The sequence below is a fragment of the Pristiophorus japonicus genome, chromosome 5, assembly GCF_044704955.1.
Source record: "Pristiophorus japonicus isolate sPriJap1 chromosome 5, sPriJap1.hap1, whole genome shotgun sequence".
Taxonomy (NCBI): Eukaryota; Metazoa; Chordata; class Chondrichthyes; family Pristiophoridae; genus Pristiophorus; species Pristiophorus japonicus.
Window position 1 is genome coordinate 236,544,786 of NC_091981.1, and position 16,587 is coordinate 236,561,372.

Below are 16,587 nucleotides of genomic sequence, written 5' to 3' on the forward strand. Positions count from 1 at the left end.
GAAGATCTTTCTAATTCACTAATGATTTCAAAGCTTTGCTCATTTGCTGGGTATATTGCTCATTCCAAATCTGTGTACTCTATTTCTCTATGATGTCCTCATACACCTTTATTGCTTTGTGTATTAATTACATCATTAAAAAGCTTAGTCACCTTTAGTAAATTTCCAATCTCTAAAATTAATGTTTTGATAAATGGAAAAGAAACAACGCTGGAGAGGGGGAATCAAAACATGCCCACATGATTTCACTTTCCAATTTTGTCCATCTTTCCTTTTATAATAAGGACAGATAAAAGTAATTGTTCCCATTGTATATCCTCTATTAATCTAGGGTTTTTGTTTTGCTGGTGTACTTGGGGATCCAATATAATCTTGGATGATGCAGTACAATGTTAGGCTAGACCATTTTTCTCCTAATTAGAGTAAAAGCTGATTCTATGTAGTATATTACTTTTCTTCCTCAAGTTGCAATTACTTTTGCCATATATACATTAAAAAAACTTAACAGAAATGGATAATAATATTGACATTATATAAGCTACATGACAGTTTTCAAATATTGCAAGATAACCATGTTAATTCATATATAGATAAAATACAACTACACAATGAATAACTTTTTACAAATCTTGTATTTACGCTTTCTTGTATTTGACATGCATTAAAATATTTATATTTCTGTTTTCAAAGGGCTAAATTCTGTGTTTATTGTTTTACGAGATTTCACTGGTAATATAATAAGTATTAGCTTTTTAGCATGGTGCATTTTTGTGAACTTTTCCACATTACAATACAGAGTCACAGATTTTACCGTCCCCAATCGTTTTTTGTTGATCAAATGAGACCAGAAACTCCCATTTGGGAGGGGCAACATGACATTTCACTTGAAAATTCTAAACAGGTCACAGACCTTGCACAGACCCAAAGGCAGTGGGTGGGAGCACTTAACTAAAGCGTGTAACCGGCTCAAGCTGCAGGTTAGCCCTTTTGCTAGCATTGGAATTGGAAATCTTACAATAAGCTTCTCATGAAACCACAGAAACATAACCTATCGCTAGCATTTGTACATGAGCCAGTTTCAAGATTTCATGTTGCACAGTTTATTCATGATTGACTACTGCTGGGATCACACTGCTTTCTTTAGTCAGATTTTAGAAAACAGTATTTTTCTAAAAGCTATAAGCTAAAAAGAGACAAGAAAGCTGCCCTAGAAATGACCTAGAGCATTCAGATTCTTTGAACACATCATTATTTCCATTGTTAAGTTTGATTAATTGTGACTGATAAGTTGGAGTGAATCAAGATGTTGTCCTTATTGTCCACCATATTGCACAGAATAATTTAGTTTGCAAAATAGTGAAAGGTTAAGCAAAATTGCAGCAGTTAAGAATGAATCCCATGCATTTTGTGCTTAGACTTAGATGAAAAACAAAATTAACCACCAGGTCTTTCAGCTATGGAGCCCAGGATGTAATTAAATTGTACAATGTGACTTTAAATAATTTGTCCTCTCCTATAAAGTAAGGATTTCAGCAAGGTACCAATATCTTGTGTCACATTCTAGAGATAACATGATCTCTAATCATTGAATAAAGTACCACCATTGATGATCTGCCTCCAGAATTCCCATGGTTTAAGCATAAGACTAAAAAGGACGATAGAATAAAAACAGAGCCAGTGCCATTACACTTATTCCCCGAAAAGTAAAGCCAGTAGTAATAGTTGCATAAATCTGCCAATCTTCTGCATGTCACAGTAAGTGACAAAACTCTATTGTAGTTTATCATTGATTCTGCGTCAGTGTTTGTAAGGAACATAAGCAAGTCCTGATAGAAGTGTTTTGTGTGTGATTTTTGGGGGGGGGAGGGGTGGGGTGAGGTGTTGAAATGATAAATGATGTCACTGAAAGCTACACAATGCTACAACTTCACAATGGCACTGCACATGCATAAAATCAAAACGGCTTCTGAGAAATCCATTATTCCTCCCTTACAATAGGCCTGAAACTGTTTTACAAGCACTCCCAGTGTTTTTATTCACACACGCTCTTAATAACATCCCACAACTTTAAGTGTATTTACAACTTAAATGTCATATGCAACTTGAAAACTGCCGTGTTGGACACAGTTCAGATGTTGCTGTTATTAGCTAAAATGCATAATCCACTTTGGGATATAATGCAGACATCAAATGTGTGAAGCCACACAGAATTGCATAATTAACATTTATTATACTCTTATTCCAAAATATGTCAGCTCCTGCAGCTTTCTTTGAATTCCAACATTTGGATCATTTTGGAATATTTACACATTAGGATGTCAATCATTTCATCAAAATAAATGTGAATTCAAGAACATTATCATTATTTTTTTTAAGTCTAGAGTTTTTAAAATATTACAAAAAGTCAAAATTTGCAGAAAAAGCAAATAACCAATCCCTGAGATAAAGTACATGGTGAGTCAAAGTACTCGGTGTGTATAAGCAATTTACAGAAGCAATATATGAGAATTTAAAAAAAAAATACTTCTTTGTTTAATGCACTCTGGAGATAGAAATTTTGAAGACAAATCATCACATTCTAAACTATATAGGTATGCAAACTCTACTGGAGCAACTCACAGACTTGATCTTAGCTTGCATTCATCTGGAATCAACCAAAGGACTAGCATAGTTGCACCTTCAATCACCCCTTATAGTTGGCGGGTTCCTAAGTTCCTCAGATGATCCAAAGTCACTCTCTATGAAGTTTCAATCTGGAGACAGGCTGCGGGTTTCCAGCACATTCACCCATTTCTTTTGTATGAACTCATCTACAAGCAGCTACATATGTTTCAGGTCATTGCCTTCCCAGATCCTTTGCTGCAGATGTGATCAAGTGGTTCTGTAGGAAGACCTTATAGAAATGTCTGTAATACACTATCAATATAGTGAAGAGTCCATAGAAGGGAGTTGCTCTCTGACTTTGTAAATAATAGTAGGTGCCATACTGAGGAAAGCAGGTTATTAAAATTACAACTGCTAGAATATATTTTTAGAATTATTGACATTCTTACATAGTTGTTTGTAAGTTTTTACCTTCCTGACTGGACACTGATGCCAGACTTATTTTACTTTGCTGCAATTGTTTGGCAAATTAGAGTGCTGACAGAGATCTGTTCTGTTTACTCAAACTAGTCAATCTCTTGTGGTATTCCATATGGTAAGTTGGAGAATACAGTCTCTCATCTGTCTTTGTTTTTGTATTATTGTTTCTCTCTGTCTCTCTTCTTCTGCTTCTCTCTCTTTTCTTCTGCTTCTCTCTCCCTAGGTCTTCTTTTTTTACTTCTCTCTCTGCCCTCTTTTGTTTCTTTCTCTATTCTTTGTTCTTTTCTTCTGGGCAGGAGGTGGTGGGTGGCATGGAGAGGAGCCATGAACAGCTGTATTTGGGGTGGGGGATGTAGGAAAAATATGGCTCTGAGTGGCTCCCCTCCTATTCCCTTCCCCAATCAATCTTGCATTCCTCCACCCTCTCACTCCTAATCTGTCCTCTGCCTCTTTAGCTTCTTACCATTTCTTCCCTCTCCTGCCAACCTCTCATGCACAGCACTATGCCATCTCTTTCCCTTGCAACTACTCACTCAACCACTGTATCCTCTCCTCCCCTTGTTTTGTTGTTGGTTCTTCATCCTTAACCTTCCACCTATACCCTCAACTCCCACAAGGGTAAGGGACAAGAGGCCATAGGTCCCTTCACCCTCAAACCTCTCCTCCCCATTACCTTCCTCTTTCCATTCCTCCCTTCCTTTCTTTTCCCTCAAAATGCTTTGTTTGCTTTTAAAAATGTAATATTTTTTATAGAAATCAAATTAGAAAGGCTCTGCATGCATCCCTGTCTCTGTACTTTCTCAGCTGCTAGCAGTTAGAACCTCTGACCTGCTGGTGTAAGCCATAAGCATTAGTCCTTTCTAACTGTCAATAAAACACAGGTGGAGATAATTATTTTGTTTCAAAATGCAATAAATGCAAATTAAAACAAAAACTACAACAGGTGTGTATTAAATGCACTGTCATTATTTCTCTCTATCTCTCACACACACACATTCAGCCTGAGATTTAAAAAAAAAGTCAATATAAATTTTAACTCAATGACATTTTTGAGATTTATCCACTAACTTTTGTTCAAATAATTTTTTAAACAACTGAGCAGAAACTGCTAGAAACTGAAGAAAAATATTCCATTCTGGGAAATTAGGTGCACATGCTTAAGACTGCAGCTCATAGTGACACATCACTGGTCAAAAATATCAAACCCAGCTCAGCCTTTCATGAGGGGCTGAGGCCTTCAAGAAAAAAAAAACTTTAATAGAAGAATTATATGAGACAAATGACAATTCAATTAATAAGTGTGATCATATTATTGTGAGATACATAATTATTTTATTTTTAAATTACATAGAAAAAATGGCAGATCAAAATTTTTGCATTAGAGTTGACAAATCTGCTTCACATTGTCACTTGATGGCAAAGTCTGCAACTGCATATATACCTGAACCATGTTCTTTTAATAGGGTCATTTCAGAATCACAGGGGTTTTGTGACTGGGAAAACTTGACTAAGGGGTAAGATCTCTAAATGGGAATCCTAATTCAGCGCCACCTACAAATGTCAGACATAATTACAAGTTTAATAGGGTGTGAACACAATTAACATTGAAAGGTTTATAGGAAGTGTTTACAGGTGAGAGAATATATTAACTTTAATAATATACTAGTAGATCTCCTGTTACTTTGCTCACGGTGAATCCTCTGCTCACTTGATGTTTGTGTAATCAGTTCTCTCTCTCAGTCCCTCTCATTGCTTCTGGCCACCCACTGCATGTTTCTCCAGGCTTCCAATCTCTCCCTTTATTCTCCAAAACTATTTCTCTCTGTCTGCCCAATCACTTTTTCTCTGTGTGTCCCTCCCCAGTCTGTGTCTATCTGGCCATCCAATCTCTCTCTCTGTCCTCCCATCTGTTTCTCTATATCCTAAATCTTCCGCTCTGTCCCCTGAATCTGCCTCTTGCCCTGTCTGCCCAATCTTTCTCTTTATGTATTCCACTAATTTCTCCTTCTTTTGCTGTCCCCTCAGCATGTGTCTCTCTGACCCTCAAATTTTTCTCCATGTCCCCTCTCAATATCTCTTTCTGTCTACCCAATCTCTCCTTCTTTGCCTCTTCAAAATTTCTCCCCCTTTGGTTCCAAATGTGTGTCTCTATAGTCCTCTAATATCTTTATCCCCAATCTCTATGTTTGTACCCCAATTCCTCTCTTTGTCCCCAATGTCTATTTCTTTTTTCTCCAATCTGTCACCCCAATGTCTGTTGCTCCAGTGATCCAATGTGTTTGTGACCCTGAAATCAATCGCTGCTCCTGTAATGGGGCTAGAGAGCAGTTTGGTGGCAATGACCCCACACCCCTCTCGCCTCCGCCCCCAGATAAAAGCCATGAATGAATGCAGGGTTGGTACCCATGTTAGTGTGCGCATCCCACCACAAGAGGCCTCTTGGAGAAAGGCTGACAAATGGTTTGTTTACGGGCACAAATATTTAGATTGGTGGAACACTGGAGGTGGTAAGAAAAACCATAAAGAGTCATCAGGTTGGCGGCAGAGGAATGCTGGTAAGCACCACTGACGAGGAAGGGAAAGGTTGCACCAAGAGCCAGTGGGATAGAGTAAGTTTGAACTTTTAGCAGGGCAGCAGACGCTGGAAAGAGCAGAAGCGGCAGGGAGGGAGGAGTGGGCGAGATATTGGCGTACGCTGCAATGAGAGCCATTGGGGCCAGTGAATTCGACCAGCAGATGGAGCATCATCCAGCAGGGGTTGGGAGCTAGGAATCCAAGTGAGCCGAAGTGATCGGCAAGGGCCACAAATAAAACCAGCCAAATTGGGTGTTGGTGGGGATAGGGGGTTTGGAGGTAGGGGGCGGGGAGGGAGGCAGCGGGGAGAAGTACAGGAAACCTGTAAAAGGGAAAATGATTTTAAAAAAAAGATTAATAATGTACATTCAAATGTTCCTACTTACCTATACCAACATAGAGACCCCATAGTGACGCTCTGTGGCAGAACCTGCAACTGCATGCAGATTCAACCAGAATTTTTTCAAAAATTCTTATTATAGTAGTTATTGTTTAGTAGTTAATGGTATGTGATCTTTAACCCTCGTCTCAGCACCACCTACAGGTGTAACAGGTACTACAGATAAATGTTGACAATTTTAAAATAGATTTCCCATTGATGAAGCCTGACATAGGATTTTTCAATATATTTTAAGATGGAATGTTGCGACCCACTCAGTATATTTAATATATAATATACAGTTTCTCCAACTGTGGATAAACCAAGCAGCTGAAAATCTGTAACCCTCCCAGTTCATTGCTGTTGCCGAGCTGACAGAAGTGCACTGGAAGGATTGGAAATTAGGCCAGGACTCAAATATGCTTTATCCGCCTTATCCTATGGTTTCCAGTATGACCTATTGGCCCCAACATGGTCATCACTGCAGGAGAAGGTGGGGCCAGGAACTCTCTACGACAGGAGTTCCTACTTTCCTATCTCTGGGAGGGACCTAACATAGGTGCCTACCTGCCAAACAGTGGAAGGAGAAATCACATGAGGGTCTAGGCCAGGGTCATGGCTTAGATCCCACAAAAAAAAATCTATTTTTCTTTAACAATCATTTTAAAACATCATCTTTACAAAAGTGTTATAGCACCTATAACTTTTTTCGGAGAGGGTGGGAGTGGAGGGGGGATGGGGGGTGGAGGATGTGGAAAGGCTGGCAATCTCCATCAGACTATCTGGCCTGTTTCCAATGGTGGGTACCCTAGATCCACTCACACTGGCATAAATGTTTGGCATGTAAAACGGGGTCCTCTCCCTGACCCTGCGGACTTTGGCAGGATCAGCAGCCGAGGTCCCAGAGGACATGCCAGGATAGCCCTACCTCATGCGGATCTTCGGTGCCCAAGTCTCTTCCACTAATAGATGATTCCATTCACAATAAACGTCTTCATACTGATTTTGGAAAAAATCCCAATTTGAGTTATTTCTTGATTGTTGCCCTCACAAATTTAAGCGGCACCAAGCTATTTGACTATTCATACTTTTCTACCAGCTTTCTAGAATATTTAATTGTATGAATGAGTTTAATCAAAGCTCAGCTAGAATTCTAATAAGATCATATAAATTCAATGCTTCTAATGCAATTATGTTTGACGGCAAAGATCCATTCGGCAATGCTGTCATTACACTTAGCTGTACAGTAAATATAATATTTATCACTAATTCTTGTAGAAAAAAAATCAATGTTTACATTTAAAAAAAAATCATTCTTGGGATGTGGGCGTCGCTGGGAAGTCGAGGATTTAATGCCCATCCTCACTGTATACCTACACTACAGAATTTCTACCTTTTCACCTGTGGAGAGAAGCATTTTCAAATCATTGTAAAGAGACTTTAAAACAAGGTAGAAGCGTTTACCATATTGCAATGCCATATGAATGTCCAAGTAAATAATTAAGTAGCAAAAGGCTGCTACTTTTGTGAGGAAGTCTATAACTAATCTGAAAACAGGTGATTGCTGCTTCACGCCAAGTTACATTGTGCATAAATTACACAGTCATAAAGATTAAGAGATGGACTTGTATTCTAGTGTGACTTGTATAAGGATTTAGTCAAATCAATTCCTCTAAAATGTAAAAGAGGTCTTCGCATGAAACATCTTGGACATGATTTTTTTTTACAAAAGAATTAAACAAATGAAGAATGACTATCCTTTGCAATTGGAAAATAGGCTTACCCTATATATGTGATAATGCCCAGCTATACTTGTAATTTAGCACGAAGAATTAAAAATCCTTCTATTGATATTCTGTTATATAAAGAAGGCGCAAAATTGAAATCTGAATCAGGGACTGTGCTAATATGATGGCTGTAAATAACATAGTAATATAGTTTGTATTAAGTGCAAGCAGGGAAAGAAGCAAGTTCGAAGGGTATTTCAGCAACTAGGCCTCTTTTAGAGAGAACCCATGAGAAAACATGCTTGGCTGAGGAAAGTGGATTAACTTATCTTTTCCAGCAGATGCTCTCTGAAGAAGGCATAATGACTGAAAAGTTGTGTACATAAATTTATTTTTTCACACCCATATCAATTTATGTTATTGGATATAGTGCTTTCTGACATATCAGGTGATCTATGTGATTATTAAAATTAAGAATTCAATATTTTAATATATTAAATCAACATAAATATGCTATAAGTTCCTTGTTCAGATTACGCTAATCTTTAGTCTGGTATATATGAATCTCACAGTGTAATCGAATAGATTTCAGAAGGCTGATAGTTAAGTGTGTGCGCAATAAAGACATCACTCAATGCTGTTGTGTATCACTGAGTGAGCCAGTGAAGTGGCATTTAAACAGTGCTATTTCATTTGCACCCTTCTTGTTATATTTTCTGTACTACTGGCTTCAAATAAAATTCAGAGTATAGCTGTGCAAGTATGGGTACCTGTGCATGTGTAGTGATGCTCTGCGTTCATATGGAAGTGGAGCACAGAGTCTGTGTGGCTTACCCATTGTAGCAACACACACATCAATCATGTTATATGGTGCATGTCTACCAGCTCTGGGGTAGCAGGGTTGGGAGGGTGGAATGGAACTAGTGCTGGTAAGGAAGTTGAAGAGACACCATTCACATTGTATAGGCTAAAGCTGACATAATATAAAAAAACACTCAGACCCTTGGCCTTTGGAGGGACAGAAGTATTGGTAAAGGCTTATATTATACTACAGGCATTTACAGAGGCTCATATTATACTAATAATTTGATACTGGATATGACTGTTGAGACTCAGTACCAATTACTTGCATTACAACGCCATAATGAATTCCAGCTACTTTTAAATCACTGAGAATCTATTAGCCAATAATACAATGTTGCTGTAAGTTCTTGATCATTTAATCAGATAGCTTCATAGTAGCTATTTAAAATGGCTGAATAAAAGCAGAAAAGTATTACCATTCTTTAAGATCAAGATTATCTTGTATTGATTATTAAATATCTCACCTTAAATTAACTGCACCTGAGGCACTTGGAGCTCTGTCCATGTTATGCTCTGTTCGCGATGTTTGCGGTGCTGAATGGGACCCAATTTGAGGCTGATAACAATGAAAATGAAGTCAAGTCCTTTGCAGTCAAAGAGCACTTTAATTAAAAAAATTTTGGAGGAAAGTTTTTACCTACCAATGGGAAATATGGAGAAATATGATGTTTTGCTTGACAATCAATCCCAACAGACTGTCTGAGCTATGTAAAAATATAAACATTACAATCTAAGATTATGGCATCATAAATTAATTAACAAGAGAATAATTTTCTATTTTTGTGCCTTGTTACTATAAGGGCATCACATTCTTATATACTTTCCCCAGCCCTCTGGCTTCTCTGACCTGCACACCAACTGCAGTCAAGCGGACAAACACGTCAACGCAACTCTGTGATAAGTAACAGAAGATGAATCATTTCTGGGCTGTCATTCTTAACTATCTCTATTGGCTATGACTGGTAATAGAAACATAGAAAATAGGTGCAGGAGCAGGCCATTCAGCCCTTCGAGCCTGCACCACCATTCAATATGATCATGGCTGATCATGCAACTTCATTACCCCACTCCTGCCTTCTCTCCGTACCCCCTGATCCCTTTAGCCGTAAGGGCCACATCTAACTCCCTTTTGAATATATCCAAAGAACTGGACTCAACAACTTTCTGTGGTAGAGAATTCCACAGGTTCACAACTCTCTGGGTGAAAAAGTTTTTCCTCATCTCGGTCCTATGTGGCTTACCTCTTATCCTTAGATTGTGATCCCTGGTTCTGGACCTCCCCAACATCGGGAACATTCTTCCTGCATCTAACCTGTCCAATCCCGTCAGAATTTTATATGCTTCTATGAGATCTCCTCTCATTCTTCTAAATTCCAGTGAATATAAGCATAGTCGATCCAGTCTTTCTTCATATGTCAGTCCTGCCATCCCGGGAATCTGTCTGGTGAACCTTCGCTGCACTCCCTCAATAGCAAGAATGTCCTTCCTCAGATTATTGGTGAGAGAGCTCAAACCTACATCCCCTACTGATATGACACAACCCATAAGTGTTCCAATTTACTCCAGCATACAAGAACACGAGCATCTTGCATTTATATAGCATCATTATCATAGAAAAATAGTTTTATGGTGTTTCATAGAAGCTTAATCTGAAAAAATAGACGGTAAGCCAAAGAAGGAGGGGTGACCAAAAACTTGTCCAAAGATATGGGTTTTAAGGAGGGTTTTAAAGGAGGAGAAGGCGGTGGACGAGCAGAGGTATTTAGGCAGTGAATTCCAGAGCAAATCGTGGGGTGAATAGGTGTGGGACATGCACAAGAGGCTATATTCAGAGGAATGGAAAGTTCACAGGGGAGGGAGTGGTAGTAGAGCTGGAAGAAGTTAGAGCAAGGGAGGGGTGAGGCCATGAAGGGATTTAAACATAATGATGAATATTTTAGATTGTTAGCAATGGGGGACTGGGCGCTAATGTAGATCAGCGAGCCCAGAGGTGATGGTTGAGTAGGGCTTGGTTTGAGATATGATACAGGCAGCATAGCTTTGTATTAGGTGAAGTTTACAGCGGGTGGAAGATGGAAGCCAGCCATGAGAGCATTGGAACAGTCGAGTCTGGAGGTGACAATGGCATGCATGAGGGTTTCAGCAGCAGATGAGTTGAGTTCGGGGCAGAGATGAGCAAAGTTGTGTAGGTGGTCTTTCTGTTGGAGAGCATATGGGGTCAGAAGCTCAGTTTGGGATCAAATTCTGAGGTTATAGAGGCTGGTTCAGCCTGAGTTAGTCGCCAGGGAGGAGGATGAAATTGGTGGAGTTTGTTGTGGGGGCCTAAGATGATGGTTTCGGTCTTACTAATGTTTAGCTGTAGGAAATTGCAGATGACCCAAGACTGCACACTTGAATGATCTGAACTATTAGGCAGCTTTGACAGAGGAGAATAAGTCCTGATAGCACTTGATGTGGTCTGACTAGATCTGATGATGGATGGCTAAACCAGTTGTGCACCTTGGACTTGAGCAAGCGAAGATAAGGGGCATATCAGGGGAAATGCCCTATAATTTTATGACTTTTAAAAATTATATTTTCTTTCTGCACATCTTGACAATGCTGCTCTGCAGTTAGACAGTTACTAGTCCTCCTTTTTACTTTCCCTCTCTCTCATTCTATTGGGTATCATATGGGTTTTGTTCAACATCCTGCAATGGGGACATGGTTGAAATCAGAAATGCACCGTGTGTAAAATCACAGGTGTATTCCAGCATTTGTAGAATACTATATTGGAGTTTCAGTGGGCTGCAGCAATGTATTGCTTCTTTTCACCTCAACTTCTGCAGGTGTTTTATTGTTGTAAAAACATGATACTATTGTTTTCCCAGTTGTGTTAGCTACGAATTCAGATTTTCTATAGATTTCCTTGTGGGTTTAGTGGCATCAGTTGCTCCCGTAAGCAGTCTGAATGTTTTTTTTGGGGAATATACTCATACTGCTCTATATCTACTTGTACATTAACAGTATCTTGATGTTTAGCCCCATGTGATCAGATAGTCATACCTTTTACATGTGTACTTCTTCAATTTGCCTGAAGGTGGATCGAGCAAACAGTTGGGCCAGAATTTTCTCTACCTGGGCGGTTTAGGGGCGGGTGGATGGCGTGGTAGGTTGCGATCCCATTGTTGCTTCCATCCCATTGCAGAAATCGACTTTGCGCTAATGGGGCCTTTTAAACTCGCCCTATGTGTTACCTGGCCCTATTAAATGATGCAGGTCAGATGACATAATCAATGACGTGTTTTCAGCCGGGATATTTAAAGGCGCCATGATCACATTGCATTTGAAGGTTCATCTAGGAGTATGCAGGCAGCATACTAGAGGTTTTGGTTGCTCCAAACAGTTGGAGAGATGGCTGCACAGAGGCAGAGGGTTGCACCCAGATTCGCCGATGACTCCCTCCATATGCTTGTGAAGGGAGTCAGAGCATGCAGGAAGGTCTTCTTCTTTTCCAATGGGTGGAAGAGACCTCCCCGGGTGACAAAAAGAGCCTGGCTCCAAATTGCAGAGAAGGTCAACAGCAAGAATGAGTTCAGGAGCACCTGGGTGCAGGGCCGCAAATGTTTCAATAATCTCATTAGATCAGGAAAGGTGAGTACAAAGTCACACTCAACTTCATCCTGCTGTGCCTATTATCACATCCCCATCACTCTGCCTTCCCAACCCTACTCCTGCACATCCTTACTCACACCAACATACTGTGCACGTCCACCCATCCCTCTCTCTCTAACTACATTATCACATCTCCATCTTACTAGCCACCCCTCACACTCACCCTCATCCTAATGCAAACATATCAACTAACAACATGCAAGGAGGCCACTTGGCATTGCCACTCCAATCCATCAGTCTTCCCCTAAAGGTGTAACCCATCCATTCCATCACTCTCATTCAATCTTCTCTTCTTTTTCTCCTTGCAGGCGAAGAGAGCGCACAATAAGAGAGGGAGAGAGAGAACTGAGTCTCCATCATCTGCCACCCTCGCAACTGCAGGGGAGGCTGCGTTGTAAGTATCTGGAGTGGCCGAGCAGCTGGAGACGGGAGATGGAGAGCGGGGGGCATCTCAGCAACCTGGCAACAGAATTGCATATCATACAGTTACATGGCATCCATCAGTAACTCATATGGGGACAGATGTCATCAACCACTGAATGGTCATCATATGCATAATGGAATGTGTACCCATTCTTCATATGGCATATCTAACTCATCTCTTTACTCTTTCACAGGTCCATCAAGAGCCCAACGCACTGTCCCGGAGGAAGAGGAAGATAACTCCTCAGAGGATTCTCCAGCCTCTGAGGGCGCAGTGTCACCAGACACGATCGCATCCAGCACCAGTGCAGAGACAGGCACCTTGGTGAGTCCCACATGAGATTGAGTAGTGTTGTCAATGGGTCCGTCACAAGTCAAAAGTGAGCACGAGCAGATGGTGGAGAAAAGGCCAGCAGTGGAGACTTCTCGCCGGAGAGCACAGGACACTCCTAAGACTGTATGTATGCATGCAGACACTGAGCCTCAGGGGCCATCCTGAAAAAGGATGATTCTGGAGGTGCAGGAAGAAGTGCAGAGAGCTTGGACAGGTTTTGCGATGTCTGCAAATGTTCAGAGAATGGAGGATCTATCTCCAACATAAGCACCATCGTGTCACAGGTGCTGGTGACTGTAGGCTCTTCCATAGGCAGAATGGCCACCTGTAAGGAGCAGCTAAGGTGCCACTCACAGGAACACATGGTTTCTATGGAGAATAGATGGCTATCTATGGAGAATAGATGGCTATCTCATCATCATCATAAGTTTTATGCATGTAACTATGTAATACTTGCCACCAGAGGGCGCGACTGTTGGAGTCCTAATGGTCACCTGCACACGCGTGCAGGGCCAGTATAAAAGGTTGGCTGCCATGTTGTATTGGCACTCTGAAGTTGTAATAAAGAAGACTAAGGTCACACTAAGTTAAGCTCTCAGTACTCAATCTTGTGGAGTTCTTCTATACACAACAATTGGTGACGAGTACAGAATACGAACCTTCACACAGCCATGGCTGCCGTTGGAATATTAGAGAGATTCATAGAGGGTATGATTGGGAAGCCTTCATCGAGCGTCTCGACCAGTACTTCATGGCCAATGAGCTGGAAGGAGACACTAATGCGGTTCTCCTCACCATCTGTGGGCCTAAAATATACGGTCTCATCAAGAATCTGCTCACACCGACAAAACCAACGGAGAAGGAATATACAGAGTTGTGCACACTGGTTCTGGACCACCTCAAGCCAAAAGAGAGTATCCTCATGGCCAGATATTGTTTTTACATGCACCAGCGCTCTGGGGGCCAGGACGTGGCGGATTATGTCGCCGACCTGAAACGCCTCGCAGTTTTGGAGCTGCATTGAGGCAAATGCTGCGGGACTTTTTCGTGCTGGACATCAGCCACGAGGTTATTCTTCGAAAGCTGCTGTCTACCGAAACCCTAGACCTGAGCAGGGCCATCGTGATTGCTCAGGCATGCATGGCCATGGATGATAACACCAAACAGATATCTTCTCAACATCGAAGCTCACTGGCAAGAACTGTGCATAAAATGATGTCGCTAGCAGGCTGAACTGCATATGGCAGGGCCTATACGTCTGTGGCTGCAAGACCTGCGATGACTCAGAGTCCGTCATCGGGGGTGAATCTGAATCCATTAGCACCATGTTGGCACTGCAGGGGTAATCATTGGGCCCATCAATGTCGATTCAAGCACTCGTGTGCAAAGGCTGCGCAACAATGGGGCACCTCCAGCGAATGTGCAAACATGCTGCGACACACCACGTGGCAGAGGATGATCGATCCGGCGCGGATCACGCAGCACAGGCAACTCAACCCGAAGAAGAAGTGTATGGGGTACATACCTTCACCACCAAGAGCCCTCCTATAATGCTGAAAGTCAAATTAAATGGAGTTCCAGTATCCATGGAGTTGTACACGGGTGTGAGTCAGTCAATAATAAGCCAGAAGGCTTTCGAGAAACTGTGGGGCATTAAGGCACAAAGGCCCAAACTGAACCCGATTAATGCAAAGCTGCGTACCTACATCAAAGAGCTCAAACCAGTCATTGGAAGTGCGGCAGTGAAGGTATCGTATGATGGAACTGTGCATGACCTATCATTGTGGATTGTTCCAGGCAATGGCCCAACGCTGTTCGGCAGAAGCTGGCTAGAAAAGATTAGATGGAATTGGAATGACATCAAAGCACTATCTTCAGTGGATGACACCTCGTGTGCTCAAGTGCTGAGCAAGTTTCCCTCACGATTCAAACCAGGCATCGGCAACTTCACAGGCGCCAAGGTACAGATCCATCTAAGCCCCGATGCATGGCCCGTCCATCACAAGGCTCGGGCGGTTCCGTACATGCTGAGGGAGAAAGTCAAGATCGAACTGGTCAGACTCCAATGCGAAGAAATCATATCGCCAGTCGAGTTCAACAAGTGGGCCCATGTCCCCGTGTTGAAAAGCGATGGCACGGTCAGAATCTGTGGAGGCTACAAGGTAACGATTAACCCGAGTCTCACTACAGGACTCGTACCCGCCACCCAAGGTGGATGACCTGTTCGCAATGTTAGCGGGGGGAAGTCGTTCACCAAGTTGGACCTAACCTCCGCCTACATGACACAGGAGCTGGCTGAATCTTCGAAAAGATTGACGTACATCAACACACACAAAGAGCTGTTTATATACCACAGATGCCCTTTTGGGATTCGCTCGGTTGCAGCCATTTTCCAGAGAAACATGGAAAGTTTGCTGAAATCTGTTCCGCGCACCGTTGTGTTTCAAGATGACATCCTGATCACTGGTCATGGTACCATCGAACACTTACACAACCTGGAAGAGGTTCTAAGTCACCTAGACAGAGTGGGACTCAGGCTAAAACGCTCCAAGTGTGTTTTCCTGGTGCCGGAAGTCGAAATTTTGTGGAGAAAGATTGCAGCAGACGGCATTAGGCCCACGGACTCAAAGACAGAGGCCATCAAGAATGCACCCAGACCACAGAATGTGACAGAACTGCATTCGTTACTGGGACTCAACTGTTTCGGTAACTTTCTACCCAGGTTGATCACGTTGTTAGAGCCTTTGCACATTGCTACATAAGGGTGACGACTGGGTTTGGGGTAAATCTCAAGACACAGCCTTTAAGAAGGCCAGGAACCTGCTATGTTCAAGTAAGTTACTAGTACACTATGACCCATGTAAATGTTTGGTGCTAGCTTGTGACGCCTCATCGTACGGGGTCAGCTGTGTGTTACAGCAAGCCAATGTATTGGGCAACCTCCAACCGGTTGCATATGTGTCTAGAAGTCTGTCAAAGGCTGAGAGAGCCTATAGTATGATTGAGAAAGAGGCGTTAGCATGTGTATATGGGGTTAAGAAAATGCAGCAATACCTATTTGGACTTCGGTTTGAGCTTGAAACTGACCTCAAGCCGCTCATTTTGCTGCTTTCAGAAAGCAAAGGTATAAACACCAATGCTTCGTCCCGCATCCAAAGATGGGCACAAACATTATCCGTTTATGACTATGTTATCCGCCACAGACCAGGCACTGAAAACTGTGCTGAGGCTCTCAGCCGGCTACAATTACCCACCACTGGGGTTGAAATAGCGCAGCCCGCAAACTTCCTACTGGTCATGGATGCTTTTGAGAGTCAAAGGTCACCCATCACGGCTCGCCAGATCAGGTCCTGGACCAGCCAGGATCCTGTGCTATCAATAGTAAAGAGTTGTATCCTAAATGGGAACTGGTCGGCCCTTCCCAGGGAAATGAAAAATAAAATTAAGCTGCTACACCGACGCAAAAATGAAATGTCCATCCATTCGGATTGTCTTCTATGGGGTAATCGCGTAGTTTTGCCAAAAAAAGGCAGGGAAACGTTTATACG

The 16,587-nt window shown here is 41.9% G+C and overlaps 1 protein-coding gene across 3 annotated transcripts in view; it reads right to left on the reverse strand.

Moving 5' to 3' along the window:
* c5h10orf67 (chromosome 5 C10orf67 homolog) overlaps nucleotides 1-16,587 on the reverse strand; it is a 475,763-nt gene that overhangs the window by 16,971 nt on the left and 442,205 nt on the right. Inside the window, exons 14-16 of one of the 3 annotated variants that reach the window (XM_070881413.1) lie at nucleotides 9,270-9,332; nucleotides 9,093-9,184; nucleotides 6,966-7,036 (exon numbers count right to left, since the gene is read on the reverse strand). In XM_070881413.1, coding sequence (XP_070737514.1) covers nucleotides 7,000-7,036; nucleotides 9,093-9,184; nucleotides 9,270-9,332 — 192 coding nt within the window. In that variant the 3' untranslated portion in view covers nucleotides 6,966-6,999. The remainder of the gene's footprint in view (nucleotides 1-6,965; nucleotides 7,037-9,092; nucleotides 9,185-9,269; nucleotides 9,333-16,587) is intronic. The other 2 variants (XM_070881415.1, XM_070881414.1) reach the window with 2 other exon arrangements.